Source organism: Ranitomeya variabilis, chromosome 6 (assembly GCF_051348905.1).
Source record: "Ranitomeya variabilis isolate aRanVar5 chromosome 6, aRanVar5.hap1, whole genome shotgun sequence".
NCBI lineage: Eukaryota > Metazoa > Chordata > Amphibia > Anura > Dendrobatidae > Ranitomeya > Ranitomeya variabilis.
This window is the reverse complement of record NC_135237.1, coordinates 384,182,999-384,209,470: the sequence shown is the minus strand read 5'-3', so window position 1 is coordinate 384,209,470 and position 26,472 is coordinate 384,182,999. Positions and strand designations below refer to the sequence as shown.

The 26,472-nt window shown below is 45.1% G+C and overlaps 1 protein-coding gene across 3 annotated transcripts in view; it reads left to right on the top strand.

Annotated features, from left to right (window-relative positions):
* C6H18orf63 (chromosome 6 C18orf63 homolog) overlaps window positions 1-26,472 on the top strand; it is a 570,510-nt gene that overhangs the window by 252,924 nt on the left and 291,114 nt on the right. For all 3 annotated transcript variants that reach the window (XM_077270092.1, XM_077270091.1, XM_077270093.1), the window contains one exon: window positions 338-449. In XM_077270092.1, coding sequence (XP_077126207.1) covers window positions 338-449 — 112 coding nt within the window. The remainder of the gene's footprint in view (window positions 1-337; window positions 450-26,472) is intronic.

Sequence of the window (26,472 nt, the reverse complement as noted above, 5' to 3'; positions counted from 1 at the left end):
TATATATGGTTAATAACGGCGATTAGGGACAATGCATATCCGGCTTATACTCGAATAAATAAGTTGTCCAAGTTTTTGAGGCAAAAATAGGTGCCTCGGCTTATACTTAGGTCTACTTATACACAAGTATATATGGTAACATAGATTTCATTATACAAAATATTTCAAGTTTAACCTCAGGTCTCAGGCTCAAAGGATGTAATGTAACTATTTCACACCATTCATGTTCATTGTTCTCTGCGGAACGTAAGGACCAATTGTTTTTGATGACAGCACTTAGTTTCCTTTGGAAACAAATAGAACAGCCATTGATCATAAGTTTTTGTGCTTACCTCAGATGGAAAGGCCTGAAAGAGTTACTCCAGCTATGCTTCAGTCTTGTCTGTTTTACACAATCACAGTGCGACTTGCTCCCTACTGGAATAAAGCTGGACATATTCTAATTCAAGGTAAAAGATTCTTGAACCATTTGTTATTCCTCTTTATATATACCTTTGAACAAATTATTTTTAATAGTAATTGAATTAAGAACATACAAAAATTGATTGTTGGCAGTGTATTAATCACTGTACTGTCTAGCCATTCATCAGTGACACTATATTTATTCAGCAACAAAGATAACAAAAAATTTCAGATGCAAGTCCCTGACTAACTGATCAGACTTCACATCTCGAGTTGGGATCCAGTATCTCCCCTCTGGTCCATATCCACTCCAAAAGATGAGGTATTGGAGGGAATTTTGGACCTTTTGAGAATTTACAACCCTCTGATCCTCATACTCTAAGACACCATTTACTGAAACCAGAGAGGTGAGAGAGACACTGCCGAAGGGACAAACTCCTTTAATAGAGACATGTAAAACATTTGGGATGCAAAGGGATGGAGGGAGCTTTAATCTAAACACCACTGGAGATAACCAAACCCTGAACATTTTCCATCGGCCTTCCGTTTTTGGAGAATCTGAGTGGTTCCAATATTCATCAGAACCTCCCTACAGACACCCCCAAGTCTCTGCACAGCGACCTCCACTACAGGACATTCAGAACTAATCCTACAAAATTCTCTAAAATGAGGATGAAAACCATAATTACAGAAAAATGATAATGTGCCCAACTGTTAAAGGTGAATTCAGCGAAAAGTAAAAGTGAGGACCAGTCCTCCTGCTGAGCCTCCACAAATCACCTTAAAATTTGATCCAAAGATTGATTTGTCCTCTCAACTTGACCGTTGGCTTCAGGGTGGTAAGCAGAAGAAAATTACAACTTAATCCCCAGTTGATTACAAAAAGATCTCCAGAATTTTGAGACAAATTGCACTCCCCTATCAGACAAAATGTTAACATGGATCCCATGTAACTTTACAATATGAGAAATTAACTTCTTTGAGATTGTCTCTGCATTAGGTAATACTGACAAAGGAACAGAATGAGCTTGTTTGCTGAATCAGTCAACCGCCACTGAGATAGCAGCTTTCTCACCAGAAAGAGGGAAATCCGTGATGATGTCTATGGACAGATGAGTTCATTGTCTTTCTGGAATAGGCAATGGAGCAAATTAAAGAGACTCTGTCACCTGAATTTGGAGGGAACAATTTTCAGCCATAGAGGCGGGGTTTTCGGGTGTTTGATTCACCCTTTCCTTACCCGCTGGCTGCATGCTGGCTGCAATATTGGATTGAAGTTCATTCTCTGTCCTCCATAGTACACGCCTGCGCAAGGCAAGATTGCCTTGTGCAGGCATGTACTACGGAGGACAGAGAATGAACTTCAATCCAATATTGCAGCCAGCATGCAGCCAGCGGGTAAGAAAAGGGTGAATCAAACACCCGAAAACCCCGCCTCTATGGCTGAAAATTGTTCCCTCCAAATTCAGGTGACAGAGTCCCTTTAACTGGCCGGCCGGTTAACACAGAGACTTTAACGAGTGCACAGACTTCACAAGCGGATAAAAAATCTTTAATATCATCATTATTCATAGACGGCCACCAAAAGAATCTCGAAATAGCTTTTTGAGTAGCTGTGACCTCAGGATGACCACTCAAGAGGAAATCATGAAACTCTACTCTTAAGTACACAGGTACAAATAACTTGGATCATTGGAGTGGTGGATGGGGGCCAATGACTGAGTTTTACGGATCACCGCTTCCAACTTCGGGGATACCACAGAAGCCACAATTCCCTTAGGGAGAATGGAGGATGGAGGTTCCGGAGGCAAGAGTAAATCAAGACTGCTTGACAATGTGTAAGCCTTCACATTCTTGGACCCCAGAGAATGTGATAGAGAACTTGAATCTAGAGAAAAATAAGGACCATCTGTTTTAGGGTGAACCTTTTAGCGGTTTCAATGTAAGCTAAATTCCTATGGTCTGTGACCACAGTGATTTGATGAACTGCCCCTCCAAAAATTACTCTGAGTTTTGGACCCATGAGATAAAACGGCCCCTACCTCGACCTCTAAAGCATCCACCTCCACAATGAATTGTTGTTGTGTGAGGTAAATAAGAGGTTTAACAATCTGAGAAAACCCCTTAATGAATTTTTTATAATAGTTGGAAAATTCTAAAAATGTTGCAGTGCTTTTAGGTCACTAGGTTGAACCCAATCTATTATAGCTTGCACCTTCCCAGGATCCATTTTAAACCCATCAGCCAATAAAAGTTGTCCCAAAAATGAAACTTCCCTAATCCTGAACGGAAAAAATAATTTTCTAAATTTTGTCAAGCAAAGGATTTTCCCTCAATCTATGTAATACTCCATGGAAATGTTCCTCATGTCCACATCAGACGAAAAAAAGTATATACAGTAGGTACGGAAAAAATTCTGACCCCTTTAAATTTTTCACTCTTTGTTTCATTGCAGCCATTTGGTAAATCAAAAAAGTTCATTTTCTTTCTCATTAATGTGCACTCTGCACCCCATCTTGACTGGAAAAAATCCAGAAATGTAGACATTTTTTCAAATTTATTAAATAAGAAAAACTGAAATATCACATGGTCATAAGTATTCAGACCCTTTGCTCAGTATTGAGTAGAAACACCCTTTTGAGCTAGTGTAGCCATGAGTCTTCTTGGGAATGATGCAACAAGTTTTTCACACCTGGATTTGGGGATCCTCTGCCATTCTTCCTTGCAGATCATCTCCAGTTCCTTCAGGTTGGATGGTGAATGTTGGTGGACAGCCATTTTCAGGTCTCTCCAGAGATGCTCAATTGGGTTTAGGTCAGGGCTCCGGCTGGACCATTCAAGAATGGTCACAGAGTTGTTCTGAAACCACTCCTTTGTTATTTTAGCTGTGTGCTTAGGGCCATTGTCTTGTTGGAAGGTGAACCTTTGGCCAAGTATGAGGTCCAGAGCACTCCAGAAGAGGTTTACATCCAGGATATCTCTGTACTTGGCCGCATTCATGTTTCCTTCCAACCTGGTTTGCAACCAGTCATCCTGTCCCTGCAGGTGAAAAACACCCCCATAGCATGATGCTGCCACCACCATGGCTGCAGTGATAGTTGACTTTGTGTAACTTTCTCACATCTATCTACTGCATCTGTGGAGCTCAGCCACAGTGATCTTGGGGTTCTTCTTTACCTCTTCACCAAGGCTCTTCTCCCATGATTCCTCATTTTGGTTGGACAGCGAGGTCTAGGAAGACTTCTGGTGGTCCCAAACTTCTTCCATTTATGGATTATGGAGGCGACTGTGCGCTTAGGAACCTTCAGTACTGCAGAAATTCTTTTGTAACCTTGGCCAGTTGTGTGCCTTCCAACAATTCTGTCTCTGAGCTCCTTGGCCTGTTCCTTTGACCTCTTGATTCTCATTTGGTCTGAGATGCACTGTGAGCTGTGAGGTCTTATATAGACAGGTGTGTGCCTTTGTAGGAAACCAGGGCCAGGGCTGCTCTCATGACCGACAGTAACCCCTGTATCACCCCCTGGCCCCCTCCCAGCACAAGATCATGTTTTCTTTTCTAAGTACCTCGTTGCTGCGTCTCTGTGTCATCTGGGATCTCCTGGCACGAGAGTGTGTTCCCTACAGATGGCTTCGCAATTAAAGAGTCACAGTCCGGCTTCACTTTAACTTCAACTTCTTTACTTAACACAGCATTATCCAGGGCACAGTCGATTATAACCAAAAAAACACCAGTATACAGGCAGAGATGCTTAACTGTTCAAGGCCTCCAACAATTGCACTAACCAAGGTGGCGTCCGTCATTAATAGGCTTTGAGCCATATACTTTGCATTCCTGTGTGAACATGCCACATACAGACTATTTGTTTGCACAGGTGCACCAAGCGGCCAATTCCTGATTATAGGGTGGCTGCATTATCGGTATTATTGCACCTGTGTATTTGCCATCTTAACTTCGATCCGCTGCACCTTGGTTAGTGCAATTGTTGGAGGCCTTGAACAGTTAAGCATCTCTGCCTGTATACTGGTGTTTTTTTGTTTAGAATAGTGGAGGTCTTTCCTCTTATGGTGTTTTTTTAGATTAGGACTGCCAATATGTAAGGACCCTTGACGCGGGTTGGCAGCTTAAATATTGTGGCCATAATATCGACCAATACCTTGCATACATTGTTATATTTTTGGTGCACTGTATATTTTTCCAGGGTGCGGCTGGGCTCTAGCTGGCTCTGTACACTGTGGCCTCTGTTCACACAGGATGCATTATGGTGAGCCCGCTACATGGCGTCATTAATAGGCTTTGAGCCATATACTTTGCATTCCTGTGTGAACACGCCACATACAGACTATTTGTTTGCACAGGTGCACCAAGCGGCCAATTCCTGATTGTAGGGTGGCTGCATTATCGGTATTATTGCACCTGTGTATTTGCCATCTTAACTTGGGTCCGCTGCACCTTGGTTAGTGCAATTGTTGGAGGCCTTGAACAGGTAAGCATCTCTGCCTGTATACTGGTGTTTTTTTGTTTAGAATAGTGGAGGTCTTTCCTCTTATGGTGTTTTTTTAGATTAGGACTGCCAATATGTAAGGACCCTTGACGCGGGTTGGCAGTTTAAATATTGTGGCCATAATATCGACCAATACCTTGCATACATTGTTATGTTTTTGGTGCACTGTACATTTTTCCAGGGTGCAGCTGGGCCCTAGATGGCTCTGTACACTGTGGCCTCTGTTCACACAGGATGCATTATGGTGAGCCCGCTACATGGCGTCATTATAGGCTTTGAGCCGTATACTTTGCATTCCTGTGTGAACACGCCACATACAGACTATTTGTTTGCACAGGTGCACCAAGCGGCCAATCCCTGATTGTAGGGTGGCTGCATTATCGGTATTATTGCACCTGTGTATTTGCCATCTTAACTTGGGTCCGCTGCACCTTGGTTAGTGCAATTGTTGGAGGCCTTGAACAGGTAAGCATCTCTGCCTGTATACTGGTGTTTTTTGTTTAGAATAGTGGAGGTCTTTCCTCTTATGGTGTTTTTTACAGTCAATTATAACAATTGGCAACGCTTTCCCTTGCCTCTTCTCTCTGCCGCTAAGCCTGTCACCAGGACGGTTCGTTTCCTCCGGTCCCTCAGTGTCTTCAATACACAGAATTCCTGCTTCTCGTGGGGGTGTTCTCTGCTGTTTCGCACCGGTCTTTAGAATAGTGACCCACTCAAAAATCTGCCACATCTCGGATACTTTGCTCCCGTTCGGCTTAGCCTTCTTCCCAAAGCACTGCAGTCCCACTTATACTGCACCGCTATCTCTGATGTTGCTGTGCTTCATTCTGTACCCTGGCCCCCTGGATACTGACTGCTGGGCCCACTCTTCTGACAAACGTTGCGGGGCACGGTGTTGCCCTGGGCTAGCCAGCTCTGTGTTCCACGCGGGCTCCCTGGCCCCAACTGCCTAAACCCGGGAAAACCTCACTACTTATCCCACCATGTCCCTCCTAAAATTAACTATTACTATCCCACTAATAATGCCCCCATCTAGTGGCCAACTTAGGGTACTACTCCCCCCTAGCACTATATGTAATGAACGGCCGGGGAACTCACTTTCTCTATCAACAATAACGGTGCAAAACATGTAGCCAATACTATAGATATATATATGTACAGAGTAATACAACACAGCTGGACTCCAATGAAGGAGTTGAACCATCTCAAGGAGGATCACAGGGATATGGACAGCATGTGACTTAAGTATAAGTGTCTGAGCAAAGGGTCTGAAAACTTATACAGTTTTTCTTTTTTAATAAACTTGCAAACATTTCTACATTTCTATTTTTTTTAAGTCAAGAACCCCAGCAGTGTGTACATTAACGAGAAAAAAATAACTTTTTTTGAATTTACCAAATTGTTGTAACAAAATAAAGAGTGAAAAATTTAAAGGAGTCTGAATACTTTCCGTACCCACTGTATAATTAAGGTAAATTACAACAAATCTCCAAATGCAGTCAGAAAAGACATCATTCATAAAGTTTTGAAATACTGCTGGTTCATTGGTAAACCCAAAAGGCATGATAAGATTTTCAAATAAACCCTCCGACATTAAAAAATGCTGTTTTACACTCATCACCCTTCTTGACGTGTATCAAATTGTAAGCCCTTCTAAGGTCACGTTTAGAAAACCACTTAGCCCCAGTAAGCTGGTTATAAAGGTCTGGGGTGAGTGGAAGGATGGATATGACCTTACTTTTCATTCACAAAATCTTGAGAAAATATCTTGTGAAATCAATATACACTGCTCAAAAAAAAATGAAGAGAACACTAAAATACCACATCCTAGATATCACTGAATTAAATAATCCAGTTGCAAGTCTTTATTCATTACATAGTGGAATGCATTGAGAGCAGTAAAATTTAAAAATTTTCAATGCCTTATCAAGAGCCTTCTTTGCTGGGAGCCCTGATACATCATACAACAGTTCCAATTTTTTTTCGGAGCCACACTCGGTTAACACAAACAAAAGTTTCATAGAGTACTATTGGTATACAAATGTAAGGAAAGTAACACAGGTAGTTGACTGATTAATTGACCCACAGTAGAAGATTTTATAATGGCACAGAAGCAGACATCCATGAGCCATGCATGAGGTATTAGGGTCTGTGCCAGCATTTACAGCTTTAAATTGAAGTTTGAATGAAGACCTGGTGTGTAAGAGAGCAGTGTAAGCTTTCTTTGCAGGGAGCCCTGATACCTCATGCAACAGTTCCATTTTTTTTTTCGCAGCCACACTCAGATGGCACAAACATCAGTTTCATAGAGTACTATTGGTAGAAAATTATTGTAACATACTACAAAAGTGGCATCAATTTCCACAGAGTATTAACAGTATAATAGGCCTCTTACACACCATCCACTACAGGCCACCCATGATATGGAGATACAACTTGGATTCTCCACATTTCAAAAAAATGTTTGTAACATCAGCAGCAGTAGCAACAGCAGAAGTGATGAAAAATGTGTCACAGACTGCAATAATGCAAAATCAATGCATCACACTAAAAACAACTACAACACCTAGTCTGTGCAGTCTGCAACTGGGGTGCCGAAGTCATTGGAGATCCATGACTGGTTCATTTTGATAAAAGTTAGGCAGTCTACACTTTCAGCGGACAGCTGGATGCGTTTATCAGTCAGGACACCACCAGCCACGCTGAAGACACGATCTGAGAGAACGTTGGCTGCCAGGCATGACAAAACCTCCAAGGCGTGACAGGTGAGCTCAAACCACTCTTCCATTTTCGAAGACCAAAACGCAAAAGGGTCCAAATTTCCCCTAGTAGCATTGATATTGAGCTCCAGATACTCCTGCACCATCCTCTTCAGTTGTTCACAACGTGTCAAACTTGTACTCTGTACTGCTGGTGCATGGGTTGGTCTAAAAAAATGTGTAAAAAGACTCACAGAAATTGCTAATGCTACTTCCACTGCTGCTGCTAATGTTTTTGCGATGACGCCTTCACGTTCCCGGGGTTGGACGTCTTGAACTGCAATGCACACTGTGTGCCTCACTGCTGTCTTGGGGAAAACCACTCGTAAGATTGTCTACAAACGTTTTTCGATACTCCAGCATGAGCGCGTCCCCTCCCAGGGGGAAAGCATATGGCAAAATTTACTATTGCGCCATGGATCTAACAGAGTGGCAACCCAGCACTATTTCTAACCCTAAGAATATGGGCATCATATTGAAGATAGTGCAGCAAGGAGGCGCTCATGTATTGGGCGATTCCATGAGGTCCAAGTTCATGGTGTGTTGGTGGTGGAGTAACACTCAATCTTGTTTTCCCCATCCCCTCCTGCCAACCACGGACAACAGAGAGGGGATCATTATACTCTTCATCTCCTGACTGTTGTGCGTCCATCACCTCTTCCTCCTTGTCCTCCGCATTTGTTCCTTGACTCCTGCACCTTCACTAACAGTTTGTCTGGCACCATGAGCCCCCCTCAATCGCTGTAATCCACCCTTCCATGGCACCCTCCTGTGCGATGACAGGCCAGAATTTTGAGATATTGTTACTCCCTTCTGCATCCTCCTCTTCCTCCACCTCTTGCTCTGGGACCACCACCACGCAGACTATTCAAAGTGTAGATGATTGCAGTAGTGATGCTGATGATGGCATTGTAAGCGCTAACCATCTTAGTAGCCATTTCAGATCTGTGCAGAAGGGTCCAGAGTTCCTCAAACTGTGCCAACTCTTCAAGCGTGATTTGCAAAACATCCGTACTGCACTGTCCCAGGCAATGCAAAAGGACATACTGCCCCAGGGCTCGTCACTGCTGCCACAGTCTCTGCAACATGTGCAGAGTGGATTTCAACTGTGTTGGAACATTGCAAATCAAACGGTAAACCGGTTGGTTGAAGACCTCTGTAGTGATGCGATCGGCGGAAGTGAACACAGCGATAGTGCTTTCTGCAATGGGGCATCCAGGCCGGGATAGTGGTGGAGAAATTGCTGTGCCACCAGGTTGAGGATGTGAGCCATACAATGCATATGTGTGAGGTTGCCCTGGCGTAGGTCCATAATCAGGTTTACTCCATTATCGCACACGACCTTCCCTGACTCGAGGTTGAGTGGAGACAGTCATTGCTCTAACTCAGCGTGGATAGCTGTCCAATGAGGCCTTGCGGCTGCACAAGACAGTTATCCCAAACGATTTGGAGTATGAAATGAAGTCTGGTGCCTATTCCAGACTACTATCCTATACAATTTGGATTATGAAATGAGGCCTCCTGGCTGAACCCATCTATTAGCCCAAACAATTTTTTTTTCTTTTTCCAATAGTTTTATTGACATTTTTTTTCATAACTCAAGGGGGAGGGGTAATGGGGAAGGGAGGGGAAAGGGAAAATGGGATAAGGGAAACTGAGAGGAGAAAAAAGGAAAGGGTGTAAGAAGACAAAAGTGGAATACTTTGAATAAGTACCCATGTAATCAGATATATGCTATAGGAACACTTGTGATATAGTCATGAATTAATAGGCGTAAGTTTAACAATTGGAGCAGTTAAGTACAATACCCATTATAAAACACATAGATTACGGAAAAACCTCTAACCAGCGGGTCCATTTATTGGTAAATTTTTTGAAACCATTGTTAATTCTAGAAAACTTTTGCTCATACGTTCTATGAAGAGCGATACTGCCGATTATTTCTTGAACTGAGGGAGGGGTGGGACTTTTCCAATTATAGGCAATCAAGTTCTTTGTTACTAAAAGAATATGGGAAATGATTGGTCTGAGAGAGGGATTTATTTGGTCTATGCTCAATGAGAGTAAGGCCAATTGTGGGGTAAGTTTAAATTTTTATTTGCTAAATTGGAGATTCTTACCCACAGCGGCTTTATTTTGGGGCAGTTCCAGAATACCCGTATATACTCGAGTATAAGCCGACCCGAGTATAAGCCGACCCCCCTAATTTTGCAACAAAAAACTGGGAAAACTTATTGACTCAAGTATAAGCCTAGGGTGGAAAATGCAGCAGCTACCAGTAAATGTCAAAAATAAAAATAGATACCAATAAAAGTAAAATTAATTGAGACATCAGTAGGTTAAGTGTTTTTGAATATCCATATTGAATCAGGAGCCCCATATAATGCTCCATAAAGTTTATGATGGCTCCATAAGATGCTCCATATTAAAATATGCCCCATACAATGCTCCATACTGTTCATTATGGCACCATAAGATGCTCCATACAAAATAGGCCCCATATAATGCTCCATACAGTTCATTTGTCATGTCGGACGCTGTTCAGACCAGGTCATTCGACAGACAGCGGTAATTCCGCTTTTGACCACTATGCGCTCATTGGCGTCGGCTAGATTTTATCTAGCTGGTCCGGGGTTAATTTACCTGGTGCTCAGAATGGAAGCTGGGCCATGCCCACTGCCTTTAAATAGTTCTCCTGCACATTGGGCGTCGCCGATTATAGCTTCTGTCTTGTGCGTTGTTATCTCGGTCTGGAGTGGTGAGCTAGTAGTTGGAGAATCGTTGTTGGTGGTGTATTTCCCTTTGTCTTATTTGCTCCTTCCTATATTTGTATTTGTTTTGCCCTTTGCATTTATAGTGTATTCCTGAGTGACTGCGGCATGGTGCTTACTTTTCCGTTATCCTTGTCTGTGCTAACTGTGGGTATTGGAGTGTGGTCTTCACTGGGTGGTGGGAGATAGTTTCAGCCTAGGGTTGAAACAGGAGATAAGGCGAGGGTGGAGGCCCAGACATGCACACCATCAGTGTAAACTCTGGGAGAGGGACAGTCAGGGTTTCCTTAGTCTGAGGGAAATCGCAGGGGCCCGGGTTATTAGCTCTTTCCTGCCTAGGTCTCCCGTGACATTATAATCGGCCAACATTATTTCCATGGATCCCATGATTTCCATAACCCGCCAGTTGGAGGAGCTGTCCCTACAGGTCACTGAGTTAAGGGGGGTAGTGCAGCAACAGGGACTAGCAGTGTCTAATGTGCAAGCTGGAGTTACAGGTAAAGTTGCTGAGCCTAAGTTTCCTTTGCCTGAAAAATTTGCTGGGGAACGCAGTAAATTTGTTTCTTTTCGTGAAGCTTGCAAACTGTATTTCCGTATGCGCCCGATCTCCTCCGGTAATGAGGCTCAGCGTGTGGGCCTGGTGTTGTCATTATTAAGCGGGGATCCCCAAGCATGGGCGTTTTCTTTGCCGTCTGATTCTGTTGCATTTGACTCGGTGGAGAGTTTTTTTTCTGCTCTAGGACACATTTACGAAGACCCGGTCAGAATGGCTCTAGCAGAATCTAAGATACGCACTATTTGCCAGGGGGAGCGTGTTGCAGAGGATTACTGTTCTGAATTTCGCCGCTGGGCGGTCGACACACAGTGGAATGATCCCGCGCTGCGGAGTAACTTTATTCATGGAGTTTCTGATAGGGTTAAAAAAGCCCTTCTGATGTACGAGACTCCTGCTTCACTAGATTCCGCTATGAGTCTTGTTGTCTGCATTGATCGCCGCTTGCGTCAGGGGGTTCATGAGACGCCGCCTGTGGGTGAAGGTTTAGGTTCACGTGAGGTTGCTGCAGGTGAGCCCACGGAACCTATGCAAGTCGCAGGTGTATCACATGTAAAGAATCGAGCCCCTGTACTCAGGAAGCAGGGAGCCTGTTTTTACTGCGGTAAAACTGGTCATTTTATTAATATCTGTCCTTTGCTGTCAAGGAAAAACGCAACGGCGGAAAACTTCTAAGCTCAGAGAGTGTGGAGGAGTCCAATCTGAGCTTATGTACAGTTAGGTCCATATATATTTGGACACAGACAACATTTTTCTAATTTTGGTTATAGACATTACCACAATGAATTTTAAACAAAACAATTCCGATGCAGTTGAAGTTCAGACTTTCAGCTTTCATTTGGGGGTATCCACATTAAAATTGGATGAAGGGTTTAGGAGTTTCAACTCCTTAATATGTGCCTCCCTGTTTTTAAAGGGACCAAAAGTAATTGGACAGATTAAATAATTTTAAATAAAATGTTCATTTCTAGTACTTGGTTGAAACCCCTTTGTTGGCAATGACTGCCTGAAGTCTTAAACTCATGGACATCACCAGAAGCTGTGTTTCCTCCTTTTTGATGCTCTGCCAGGCCTTCACTGCGGTGGTTTTCAGTTGCTGTTTGTTTGTGGGCCTTTCTGTCTGAAGTTTAGTCTTTAACAAGTGAAATGCATGCTCAATTGGGTTGAGATCAGGTGACTGACTTGGCCATTCAAGAATATTCCACTTTGTTTAATAAACTCCTGGGTTGCTTTGGCTTTATGTTTTGAGTCGTTGTCCATCTGTAGTATGAAATGACGACCAATCAGTTTGGCTGCATTTGGCTGGATCTGAGCACACAGTGTGGGTCTGAATACCTCAGAATTCATTCGGCTGATTCTGTCCTGTGTCACATCATCAATAAACACAAGTGACCCAGTGCCACTGGCAGCCATGCATGCCCAAGCCATCACACTGCCTCTGCCGTGTTTTACAGATGATGTGGTATGCTTTGGATCATGAGCTGTACCACGCCTTCGCCATACTTTTCTCTTTCCATCATTCTGGTAGAGGATGATCTTGGTTTCATCTGTCCAAAGAATGTTCTTCCAGAACTGTGCTGGCTTTTTTAGTTGTTTTTTTAGCAAAGTCCAGTCTAGCCTTTTTATTCTTGATGCTTATGAGTGGCTTGCACCGTGCAGTGAACCCTCTGTATTCACTTTCATGCAGTTTTCTCTTTATAGTAGATTTGGATATTGATACGCCGACCTCCTGGAGAGTGTTGTTCACTTGGTTGGCTGTTGTGAAGGGGTTTCTCTTCACCATGGAGACGATTCTGCGATCATCCCCCACTGTTGTCTTACGTGGGCGCTCAGGTCTTTTTGCATTGATGAGTTTACCAGTGCTTTCTTTCTTTCTCAGGATGCACCAAACTGTTGATTTTGCCACTCCTAATATTGTAGCAATTTCTCGGATGTTTTTTTTTTCTGTTTTCGCAGCTTAAGGATGGCTTGTTTCACCTGCATGGAGAGCTCCTTTGACCGCATGTTTACTTCACAGCAAAACCTTCCAAATGCAAGCACCACACCTCAGATCAACTCCAGGCCTTTTATCTGCTTAATTTAGAATGGCATAACGAAGGGACTGCCCACACCTGTCCATGAAATAGCCTTGGAGTCAATTGTCCAATTACTTTTGGTCCCTTTAAAAACAGGGTGGCACTTGTTAAAGAGCTGAAACTCCTAAACCCTTCATCCAATTTTAATGTGAATACCCTCAAATGAAAGCTGAAAGTCTGAACTTCAACTGCATCTGAATTGTTTTGCTTAAAATTCATTGTGGTAATGTCTATAACCAAAATTAGAAAAATGTCGTCTCTGTCCAAATATATATGGACGTAACTGTATATCCTTCATGATGGTTTCTCAGTGCATGCTCCCTGCCAAAGTTGTTGTCGCTGGCAGAGAGCTGCCAATCACTGTTTTTGTGGATAGTGGTTCTGCCACACATCTCATTGATGAGGAGTTTGCGCACACTGCTGGTTTTAGGATCGAAAAACTGCCTCATCCTATCCGCGTGGTCACCATCAATTCTGCTCCTCTTCCACAGGGGGAGATTACTGAGTTTGTGGCTGAGGTTAAACTCCACATTGGGGTTCTTCATTTCGAGCAGGTTACATGTAAGGTGCTCAAGAGTCTTCCAGCACAATTGGTTCTGGGTTTTCCATGGTTGCCTACACACAACCCGGTTATTGACTGGAAAACTCAGGACATAATTCAGTGGAGTGATTTCTGTCAGGAGAATTGCTTGGCCACATGTGTTTCTGCTGTGACTCCAAGCATTCCTGAGTCACTTCTGGATTTTGTGGATGTGTTCTCTTAGAAGGGTTGTTCAGAGTTGCCACCACATCGCTCCTATGACTGTTCTATCAGGTTTAAACAAGGGGCCAAGTTGCCTAAAGCAAGGATGTTTAACATCTCCGGTCCGGAGAGACAAGGATTACATTGCTGAAAGTTTGAGCAAAGGGCACATCAGGCCTTCATCCTCTCCTGTGGCAGCAGGGTTCTTCTTCGTTAAGAAGAAAGATGGTGGACTACGGCCGTGTCTGGATTTCAGGGAGTTAAACCAGATTACGGTTCGTGATCCATACCCTATGCCATTGATTCCGGATTTGTTCAACCAGGTGGCAGGTGCTAAGTGGTTTACCAAGCTTGACCTCAGGGGGGCGTACAACCTCATAAGAGTCCGTCAAGGTGATGAGTGGAAGATGGCTTTTAATACCCCTGAGGGTCATTTTGAAAATTTGGTGATGCCATTTGGGTTGACAAACGCACCTGCAGTGTTTCAACATTTCATTAATGATGTGTTCTCGCATGTTTTGGGGAAATTCATTATTGTGTACCTAGATGACATCCTCATATATTCTTGCGACCATGATACTCATTTAGATCATGTCAGGCAGGTGTTACAGCTTCTCAGAGAGAATAAGCTATATGCAAAACTGGAGAAATGTGTATTTTCGGTACAGGAGTTGCCTTTCTTGGGCTATATTGTGTCTTCTTCTGGGTTTAAAATGGACGCCGCTAAGGTGCAAGCGGTGTTGCATTGGGAACGGCCTGATAACCTAAAAGCACTTCAGCGGTTTCTTGGGTTTTCTAACTACTATAGGAAGTTTATCAAGGATTTTTCTATCATTGCTAAACCGCTAACTGACATGACTAAAAAGGGTACCAATTTCTCCGTTTGGCCTGAGGCTGCTGTGTGCGCATTTGAATCTCTTAAAAACAGGTTTGTTTCGGCTCCCATTCTGGTACAGCCAGATGTATCGAAGCCTTTTGTTGTAGAAGTCGATGCATCTGAGGTTGGTGTGGGGGCGGTGCTGTCACAAGGCTCATCCTTGAGCGGTTTGCGTCCATGCGCCTATTTTTCCAAGAAACTGTCGCCCGCCGAACGTAACTACGATATCAGCAACAGAGAGTTGTTGGCAATCAAATTGGCCTTTGAGGAATGGTGACACTTCTTGGAGGGGTCGGTTCATCAGGTTATTGTTATTACCGACCATAAGAATTTGCTTTATTTGGAGTCTGCCAAGCGTCTGTCTCCCAGGCAGGCTCGCTGGGCATTGTTTTTCACGCGGTTCAACTTTGTTGTCACTTACAGACCTGGTTCTGAAAACACTAAGGCGGATGCTTTGTCCAGGTGTTTTCCGGGGGGAGAGCCTCGGGAAGATCCAGTACCCATCCTCCAAAAGGGTGTTGTGGTTTCGGCTCTCACTACCGAGGCTGAGATTGCCGAGGCCCAGGAGGAGGTACCATCTGAGCTTCCCGTCAACAAAACGTTTGTACCGGTTCATCTCCGCTTAAAGGTTTTGGCGGAGCATCATGATGCTGTCCTGGCTGGCCATCCAGGGGTTAGGGGTACCTTGCAGTTGGTGTCACGTCGGTTTTGGTGGCCCGAGATCCGACAGGACGTGGTCTCATACGTGTCAGCTTGCACCACGTGCGCTAGGACTAAGACGCCCCGCTCCCGTCCTGTTGGCACACTACTTCCTCTCGAGGTACCTAGTAAGCCATGGGCGGAAATCTCCATTGATTTTATCACTGACTTGCCCTCCTCAGCTGGGAACACGGTCATCTTGGTGATTGTTGATCGGTTCTCAAAAATGTCGCACTTTGTGTCTTTGCCTTCGTTGCCTAACGCTAAGACTCTGGCTCAGGTATTTGTGCAGGAGGTGGTCAGACTTCATGGGGTTCCGTCTGACATGGTTTCTGATAGGGGGTCTCAGTTTGTGGCAAAATTTTGGAAAGCATTTTGTTCACGGCTGGGGATCAAGTTGTCTCATTCTTCGGCGTTTCATCCTCAGTCAAATGGTCAGACCGAGCGTATGAACCAAAATTTGGAACAGTACTTATGCTGCTTTGTTTCGGATAACCAGGAGGAGTGGTCGAAGTTTCTTCCTTTGGCTGAGTTTGCCATCAATAATTACCGCCAGGAGTCGTCTGGGGAGTCTCCGTTTTTTTGTGTTTACGGGCTTCATCCTCAATTTTGTACTTTGAGTCAGGGGGGCTCTTCCGGCATCCCGGAGGAAGACCAGTTAGGAGCACAATTATCATCAGTCTGGAGGAGAGTTAAACAGCACCTGTTGAGTGTGGGTGCTAGGTACAAACGTGTGGCTGACAGTAGGCGTGTGCCAGGTGCGGACCTGAGTGTGGATGACTGGGTGTGGTTATCCACAAAAAACATGACTCAAAATACCATCCCTTAAATTGGGTCCACGGTTTATTGGTCCATTTAGGGTCACCGCCGTCATTAACCCAGTAGCGTACCGATTGGAGCTTCCTATGGTGTATAAGATACACAACGTGTTCCACAGGTCTCTTTTAAAGAAGGTGGTGGGTTCCGTGGACGCGGCGCCTATGCCACCTCCAGTCTTTGGTGGATGGTAATTTGGAATTTGAAGTCTCCAAGGTGGTTGACTCTCGTGTAGTGCGCCGCACTTTACAGTACTTGGTACACTGGCGTGGTTATGGGCCTGAGAAGTCCTGGGTACCAGCCTCGGACGTTCATGCGGATCGGCTGGTCAGGTTTTTTCACCGCCGCCATCCGGACAAGCCGGGTCCTATAAGCCGTGAGGGCCCTGGGGTCCCTCGTAGAAGGCGGGGTACTGTCATGTCGGACGCTGTTCAGACCAGGTCGTTCGACAGACATCGGTAATTCCGCTTTTGACCACTATGCGCTCTGTCATGATTCTCAATGGCGAGAGAACATAGCCCAGCATATATGAGAACTAGCTCTTGGAAGATGGAAACTATACTGACCATGAACTAAACCTGCCGCACAACTAGAAGTGGCCGGGTAGCATGCCTACGTTTTTTAACCCTAGATGCCCAGCGCCAGCCGGAGAACTACCTAATCCTAGCAGAGGAAAAGACAGTCCTGGCTCACCTCTAGAGAAATTTTCCCAAAAGGCAGACAGAGGCCCCCACATATATTGGCGGTGATTTTAGAAGAAATGACAAACGTAGTATGAAAATAGGTTTAGCAAAATCGAGGTCCGCTTTCTAGATAGCAGGAAGACAGAAAGGACACTTTCATGGTCAGCAGAAAACCCTATCAAAACACCATCCAGAAATTCCTTTAAGACTCTAGCATTAACTCATAACACCAGAGTGGCAATTTCCGATCACAAGAGCTTTCCAGACACAGTAACGAAACAGCAGCTGTGAACAGGAACAAAATGCAAAAACACACAAGGACAAAAGTCCAACTTAGCTGGGAGTTGTCTAGTAGCAGGAACAAGCACAGAAGGCTTCTGATTACATTGTTGACCGGCAAGAAACTGACAGAGGAGCAAGGTTATATAGCGACTCCCACATACTGATAGGAGCAGGTGAACAGAGGGGATGATGCACACAAGTTCAATTCCACAAGTGGCCACCGGGGGAGCCCAGAATCCAATTTCACAACAGTACCCCCCCCTCAAGGAGGGGGCACCGAACCCTCACCAGAACCACCAGGGCGATCAGGATGAGCCCTATGAAAGGCACGGACAAGATCGGAGGCATGAACATCAGAGGCAGTGACCCAAGAATTATCCTCCTGACCGTATCCCTTCCATTTGACCAGATACTGGAGTCTCCATCTGGAAACACGAGAGTCCAAGATCTTTTCCACAACGTACTCCAACTCACCCTCAACCAACACCGGAGCAGGAGGCTCAACGGAAGGCACAACCGGTACCTCATACCTGCGCAACAATGACCGATGAAAAACATTATGAATCGAAAAGGATGCAGGGAGGTCCAAACGGAAGGACACAGGGTTAAGAATCTCCAATATCCTGTACGGGCCGATGAACCGAGGCTTAAACTTAGGAGAAGAAACCCTCATAGGGACAAAACGAGAAGACAACCACACCAAGTCCCCAACACAAAGCCGAGGACCAACACGACGACGGCGGTTGGCAAAAAGCTGAGTCTTCTCCTGGGACAACTTCAAATTGTCCACCACCTGCCCCCAAATCTGATGCAACCTCTCCACCACAGCATCCACTCCAGGACAATCCGAAGATTCCACTTGACCGGAGGAAAATCGAGGATGAAACCCCAAATTACAGAAAAACGGGGACACCAAGGTGGCAGAGCTGGCCCGATTATTGAGGGCGAACTCCGCCAAAGGCAAAAAAGCAACCCAATCATCCTGATCCGCAGACACAAAACACCTCAAATATGTCTCCAAGGTCTGATTAGTCCGCTCGGTCTGGCCATTAGTCTGAGGATGGAAAGCAGACGAAAAAGACAAATCTATGCCCATCCTAGCACAGAATGCCCGCCAAAATCTAGACACGAATTGGGTCCCTCTGTCAGAAACGATATTCTCAGGAATACCATGCAAACGAACAACATTTTGAAAAAACAGAGGAACCAACTCGGAAGAAGAAGGCAACTTAGGCAAGGGAACCAGATGGACCATCTTAGAGAAACGGTCACACACCACCCAGATGACAGACATCTTCTGAGAAACAGGCAGATCCGAAATAAAATCCATCGAGATGTGCGTCCAAGGCCTCTTTGGGATAGGCAAGGGCAACAACAATCCACTAGCCCGAGAACAACAAGGCTTGGCCCGAGCACAAACGTCACAAGACTGCACAAAGCCTCGCACATCTCGTGACAGGGAAGGCCACCAGAAGGACCTTGCCACCAAATCCCTGGTACCAAAGATTCCAGGATGACCTGCCAACGCAGAAGAATGAACCTCAGAGATGACTCTACTGGTCCAATCATCAGGAACAAACAGTCTACCAGGTGGGCAACGATCAGGTCTATCCGCCTGAAACTCCTGCAAGGCCCGCCGCAGGTCTGGAGAAACGGCAGACAATATCACTCCATCTTTAAGGATACCTGTGGGCTCAGAATTACCAGGGGAGTCAGGCTCAAAACTCCTAGAAAGGGCATCCGCCTTAACATTCTTAGAACCCGGTAGGTACGACACCACAAAATTAAACCGAGAGAAAAACAACGACCAGCGCGCCTGTCTAGGATTCAGGCGCCTGGCAGACTCAAGGTAAATTAAATTTTTGTGGTCAGTCAATACCACCACCTGATGTCTGGCCCCCTCAAGCCAGTGACGCCACTCCTCAAAAGCCCACTTCATGGCCAAAAGCTCCCGATTCCCAATATCATAATTCCGCTCGGCGGGCGAAAATTTACGGGAAAAAAAAGCACAAGGTCTCATCACGGAGCAGTCGGAACTTCTCTGCGACAACACCGCCCCAGCTCCGATTTCAGAAGCGTCGACCTCAACCTGAAAAGGAAGAGCAACATCAGGCTGACGCAACACTGGGGCGGAAGAAAAGCGGCGCTTGAGCTCCCGAAAGGCCTCCACAGCATCAGGGGACCAATCAGCAACATCAGCACCCTTCTTAGTCAAATCAGTCAATGGTCTTACAACATCAGAAAAACCAGCAATAAATCGACGATAAAAGTTAGCAAAGCCCAAAAACTTCTGAAGACTCTTAAGAGAAGAGGGTTGCGTCCAATCACCAATAGCCTGAACCTTGACAGGATCCATCTCGATGGAAGAGGGGGAAAAAATGTATCCCAAGAAAGAAATCTTTTGAACCCCAAAAACACACTTAGAACCCTTCACACACAAGGAATTAGACCGCAAAACCTGAAAAACCCTCCTGACCTGCTGGACATGAGAGTCCCAGTCATCCGAAAAAATCAGAATATCATCCAGATACACAATCATAAATTTATCCAAATAATCGCGGAAAATGTCATGCATAAAGGACTGGAAGACTGAAGGGGCATTTGAAAGACCAAAAGGCATCACCAAATACTCAAAATGGCCCTCGGGCGTATTAAATGCGGTTTTCCACTCATCCCCCTGCTTGATTCGCACCAAATTATACGCCCCACGGAGATCAATCTTAGAGAACCACTTGGCCCCCTTTATACGAGCAAACAAATCAGTAAGCAGTGGTAACGGATATTGATATTTAACCGTGATTTTATTCAAAAGTCGATAATCAATACACGGCCTCAAAGAGCCGTCTTTCTTAGACACAAAGAAAAAACCGGCTCCTAAGGGAGATGACGAAGGACGAATATGTCCCTTTTTTGGGCCGGTCAAACTGTCATGATTCTCAATGGCGAGAGAACATAGCCCAGCATATATGAGAACTAGCTCTTGGAAGATGGAAACTATACTGACCATGAACTAAACCTGCCGCACAACTAGAAGTGGCCGGGTAGCATGCCTACGTTTTTTAACCCTAGATGCCCAGCGCCAGCCGGAGAACTACCTAATCCTAGCAGAGGAAAAGACAGTCCTGGCTCACCTCTAGAGAAATTTTCCCAAAAGGCAGACAGAGGCCCCCACATATATTGGCGGTGATTTTAGAAGAAATGACAAACGTAGTATGAAAATAGGTTTAGCAAAATCGAGGTCCGCTTTCTAGATAGCAGGAAGACAGAAAGGACACTTTCATGGTCAGCAGAAAACCCTATCAAAACACCATCCAGATATTCCTTTAAGACTCTAGCATTAACTCATAACACCAGAGTGGCAATTTCCGATCACAAGAGCTTTCCAGACACAGTAACGAAACAGCAGCTGTGAACAGGAACAAAATGCAAAAACACACAAGGACAAAAGTCCAACTTAGCTGGGAGTTGTCTAGTAGCAGGAACAAGCACAGAAGGCTTCTGATTACATTGTTGACCGGCAAGAAACTGACAGAGGAGCAAGGTTATATAGCGACTCCCACATACTGATAGGAGCAGGTGAACAGAGGGGATGATGCACACAAGTTCAATTCCACAAGTGGCCACCGGGGGAGCCCAGAATCCAATTTCACAACAGCGCTCATTAGTGTCGGCTAGATTTTATCTTGCTGGTCCCGGGTTAATTTACCTGGTGCTCGGATTGGAAGCTGGGCCATGCCCACTGCCTTTAAATAGTTCTCCTGAACATTTTGGCGTCGCCGATTATAGCTTCTGTCTTGTGCGTTGTTATCTCGGTCTGGAGTGGTGAGCTAGTAGTTGGAGAATTGTTGCTGGTGGTGTATTTCCCTTTGTCTTATTTGCTCCTTCCTATATTTGTATTTGTTTTGCCCTTTGCATTTATAGTGTATTCCTGAGTGACTGCGGCGTGGTGCTTACTTTTCTGTTATCCTTGTCTGTGCTAACTGTGGGTATTGGAGTGTGGTCTTCACTGGGTGGTGGGAGGTAGTTTCAGCCTAGGGTTGAAACAGGAGATAAGGCGAGGGTGGAGGCCCAGACATGCACACCATCAGTGTAAACTCTGGGAGAGGGACAGTCAGGGTTTCCCTAGTCTGAGGGAAATCGCAGGGGCCCGGGTTATTAGCTCTTTCCTGCCTAGGTCTCCCGTGACATCATTATGGCCCCATAAGATGCTTCATACAAAATATGCCCCATATAATGCTCCATGCAGTTCTTTATGGCCCCATAAGATGCCCCATATAATGCTCCATGTAGTTCTTTATGGCCCCATAAATACCCCATAAAATGCTCCATGCAGTTCTTTATGGCCCCATAAATACCACATATAATGCTCCATGCAGTTCTTTATGTCCCCATAGATGCCCCATATAATGCTCCATGCAGTTCTTTATGGCCCCATAGATGCTCCATATAATGCTCCATGCAGTTCATTATGGCCCCATGATGCCCCATATAATGCTCCATGCAGTTCTTTATGGCCCCATAGATGCCCCATATAATGCTCAATGCAGTTCTTTATGGCCCCATAGATGCCCCATATAATGCTCCATGCAGTTATAGCCCCATAGATGCTCCATTTAATGCTCCATGCAGTTCTTTATGGCCCCATAGATGTCCCATATAATGCTCCATGTAGTTATGGCCCCATAGATGCCCCATATAATGCTCCATGCAGTTCTTTATGGCCCCATAGATGCTCCATATAGCATTGTGCCACATGTAATGCTGCTGCTGCTGCACAAAAAAAATGACATACTCACCTCTCGTCGCTGCCCGCTGCTCCTCAGCGTCCCGTTTCTCCACACTGACTGTTCAGGTAGAGGGTGGCGCTCACACTAATATGTCATCGCGCCCTCTGACCTGAACAGTCACTGCAGAGGACGCGGAAGACGAGGCGGCGGTGGAACGTGGAAAGGTGAATATGAAATACTCACCTGCTCCCGGCGCTCCTGGAGCAGTCCATGCATGTCCCACGGTCTTCGGGAGCGGCAGCTTCTTCCTGTAGTGAGCGGTCACATGGCACCGCTCATTACAGTAATGAATATGCGGCTCCACCCCCATGGGAGTGGAGTCCATATTTATAACTTTAATGAGCGGTACCAGTGACCGCTGAACAGGGGAAGAAGCTGCCGCTCCCGGAGACTTGGGACATGCAGGGACCACGCCAGGAGCGCCGGGAGCAGGTGAGTATTTGACAGACGTCGCTCCCCCTCACCCGCTGACCCCCCCGCCTTCCATGACTCGAGTATAATCCGATTTTTTTGGGCTGAAAATCTCGGCTTATACTCGAGTCTATACAGTATATGTAACAGATTGCCCCACTAGCCGCAGTTTCTCCAACAGTCCGGAGAGTCTTGATTATTCATTAAGGATAGCCTTGCAGGGGTCAAGTACCATCTTGAAATCATTTTGAAATATGATTCCTGTAGGGTCATGGAAATTGTAGAGGAGCAAGTACTGTATATGTATGTATATTTTCCCATTCAACTGTGGAGAATGTGTTTTGCTGTTCTTCTTCCCACTTTAACATGAATGGAGCCTTGACAAATTCAGTATTGAGATTGAACCATCCATGTATGTAACTATAGCTCCAAAAAATGTTATAATCTGGGTTGCAGATGAGATTTGCTGCTGCTTCTCAAAAAAATGATGTTAAAAGAGTGGAAACTTCTTCAATCTTGTGTGTCTCTGAGTTTTGTGATTTTATGCTCCGCCCAAAGGGAATTGACAGTCTTATTGTATAAGGCGAAGATAAAGGAAATTGGTATGCTACCCAGAGAATTAAGGCTATTTGATCTCTTTTTTGGCCTAGATAGTCTATTCCATGCCATGCTAGCCGCAATGAATATTGGGTGTGATTTATCACGGATGTCTGTTAGGTTCATTAATTGTTTAAGAATAATTGTTTATTCTTAAGCCCAAACTATTTTTAAGAGGAAATATGGCCTTCTGATTTCTCACTGCAACACAATTTTATCACAAATGGTTTGCATTAGCAAATACAGCCTCTTGGCTGAACTCCTATGTTAGAGCTAATGATTTTTAAGTCGAAATGTGGCCATATGATTTCTCACTGCCACACAGTTTTATCACTGATAATTTGGATTAGCAAATAGAGACTCCTGGCTGAACCCCTATATTAGGCCTCATGATTTTTAAGTGGAAATATAGATTTCTGATTTCTCACTCCAACACGGTTTTATCACAAACTATTTGGATTAGCAAATTGGGCCTCCTGGCTGAAGACCAATATTAGGCCTAATGATTTTTAAGTAGAAATGTGGCCTTCTGACTTCTCACTGCAACATAGTTTTATCACAAACGTTTTTGATTATCAAATAGGGCCTCCTGAGACTGCAACAGTTTTAGCACAATCTAGCTAGATGGTGGAAGATCGATTTCACACAGGTCTGGATCCTAAATAGCTAACTAACAAGTTCACTTTCAGCAGCAGCACTACCAGGAGCGCCTTTTCTGCACTGTGGCACTGAGAAAATGGCCCCAACAAAACAAAATGTCCGCTTTTTAAATGGACAGGGACATGTAAGCAGCCAATTACATAAGACCTAGTGTGGTGACGTTGTGGATAGTTTCTGCACCCTGATTGGCTGCCGGTATGTACACATATTAAGTTATTAAGGGAAAAAAAAGAAAAAAATTACACTCCACAGCTCCTCTGACCTAGACTCCCCTCATCCTCTCATCAAACACATTCCCTCTTACTTCCGCTTATCATACAACACCACTATCCTAGCCAAAGTAATTACAAAAGCATTAGTGGAAGCGCAATGAATTACCGAACTGTGACCAAATTTTGCCGACTGAGTAAAAATGCTACAAATTTTCTCATCTCTAATTCTAACTAGAGGCGAACAAACTTGTTCGAAATACGTTCGACTCCACTAATGCTTTTGTTCTGACTTTGGCTTGTATAGTGGTGCTGTATGATGAGCGGGGTGAACAGGGGGACATGTTTGACAAGGGGAGGGGATGTGTCTTGGTCAGAGGAGCTGAGGAGTGTAATTTTTTTTTCTTTAAAAACTTATTGTGTGTACATTCCGGCAGCCAATCAGGGTGCAGAAATCATCCACAACATCCACGCACGAGGGTCTCCATCATTGGCTGCTGAAGTCACATGTCCCTCTCCATATAAAAACTGGACATGCTGGTTTTGCCCCATTTTGTCAGTGTAACAGCGCAGAGAGGCTTCTCATGCTGCTGCTGCAAAGTCAGATAGTTAGCTAGGTGGTTTACTGTCAGCTAGTTTAGATAGAATCCTGTTTTAAATCTACCTTCCAGCATATAAATCATTTGTTCTAATAATGTGGGCTAGAGACTAGGTCACATTTCAACATCTAAATCGGTTGTGCTAACAGTCTGGACCAGAAACCAGGCCACTTTTCAGAATCTGAATAATTTGTGTTAACATTGTGGGCCAGAGACCAGGCAACATTTCAGAATCTAAATCGGTTGTGCTAATTCTGTTGTCCAGACACAGTATCTCAGCATATAAATACTGATTTAATGATCCAAATCTTTGGGATAATAGTCAAGTGCAGGCGCCAGACCTCATCTCATAATCAAAATCATTTCAGATAATAGTCTGGTGCAGGTGCAGCGCCCCCACTGCCGCAGGGCCGAGGGGTACCCGGTACCGGGCCTCTGAGTCTCTGTTCTGGGGTTGTCACGGTGGCTAGACCCGGTCCGTGACCCTGCTTGGGGGGGCGTACAAAGATAGGTGTGCAAAATGGTGATGATGTTGTGGTGATGCAATGCAGGTGGCAGCAAATAACGAGGACACCAAGTTGCAGTCTCTTTACCTCTTTACTGAAGGCTTCTGGGTCCTCAGTCCGGAGTACGGTTAACCGGGCTGCGCAAGTCCGGCCGGTCCGATGGCACCTCCAGAGTTCCCTTCGCAGGTGGAAATCTGTGCCTTCCTTCTAGCGCTTGTGTGTTGTGGTCCTCCCCTGCTGTGCTTACGGGATAGTACCCCACAACTGTTGTGTCTGTTTCTCGTGTTCCCTCACAACAACTCGATTCTGATGTTCTTCTTAATCTCGTCCCCCAGATCTTATGGTAAGACGCACCCGTATGACGGGAAGGCTCGGAGCTCTTCCGGGACCCTAGAGTCGCCCCTCTCCACAAGTTGCCCCCTATGTCTGCGTAGGTGATGTAGGTGAGACAGCCAGCCTATAGCTCTCTGCCCTGCCGTTGGTTTGAAGTAATGCTTAGAGCTCTGTAATTCCTCGGCGTTCCGGCCACCGGTTAGTTACGCCTCAGTAGGATGTTGCCTCGGTCTTACAGCACGACTCCTACTGGTATTTCTCCCTGTTGCGTTGATCTCGTTTCTCACTCAGAACAATAAATCTCGCTTCTTGTCCTTTCTTAGGGCACCGCCGCTATGAAGTGCAGGCGCGGTCCCGTAGCCTTCTCTCTGATTGCCAGGCCTCTGTCAGGATCCCACCCCTGACAGGGACCCTACCGAATCTTTCCCTGCAACACCCTCTGCCACAAGGTGTTGCCTGGTTCCAACCCAGTCAGCGTTCTCTCTAACTTCCTGCCTAACCCCCAGTTTTACCAGACTGTGAGGAGTGGCCTAATGAATAGTACCCTTAGCTCCCCCTGGAGGCCAGACTGTGAAATGTATTGGTGTCTGTGATACCTGGTCAGATGAACTCCTTCAGTGCCATCAGACGTACCATAGCCCCCCTTAGCGGCGGAGCCACAGTACTGCAACGACCAGGACTCTGGGGCGCTGCACAGGCACCAGGACTCATTTTATGATCCAAATCATTTGGGATAATAGTCTGGTGCAGGCATGAGACTTAATTTCATAATAAAAATCATTTTGTATAATAGTCTGGTGCAGACACCTGGCCTCATTTCATAATCCAAATAATTTCGGATAACAGTCTGGTGCAGGCACCAGACCTCATGTCATAGTCCAAATTATTTGGGATAATTGTTGTGAAATTGGATTTTGGGCTCCCCCTGTGGCCACCGGTGGAATTGAACTGGTGTGCATCATCCTCTCTGTTCACCTGTTTCCATCAGGATGTGGGAGTCGCTATTTAGCCTTGCTCCTCTGTCACTTCCATGCCGGTCAACATTGTAATCAGAAGCCTTTCTGTGCATGTTCCTGCTGCTAGACAACTCCCAGCTAAGTTGGACTTTTGTCCTTGTTTGTTTTTGCATTTTGTTCCAGTTCACAGCTGTAGTTTCGTTTCTGTGTCTGGAAAGCTCTTGTGATCTGAAATTGCCACTCTGATGTTATG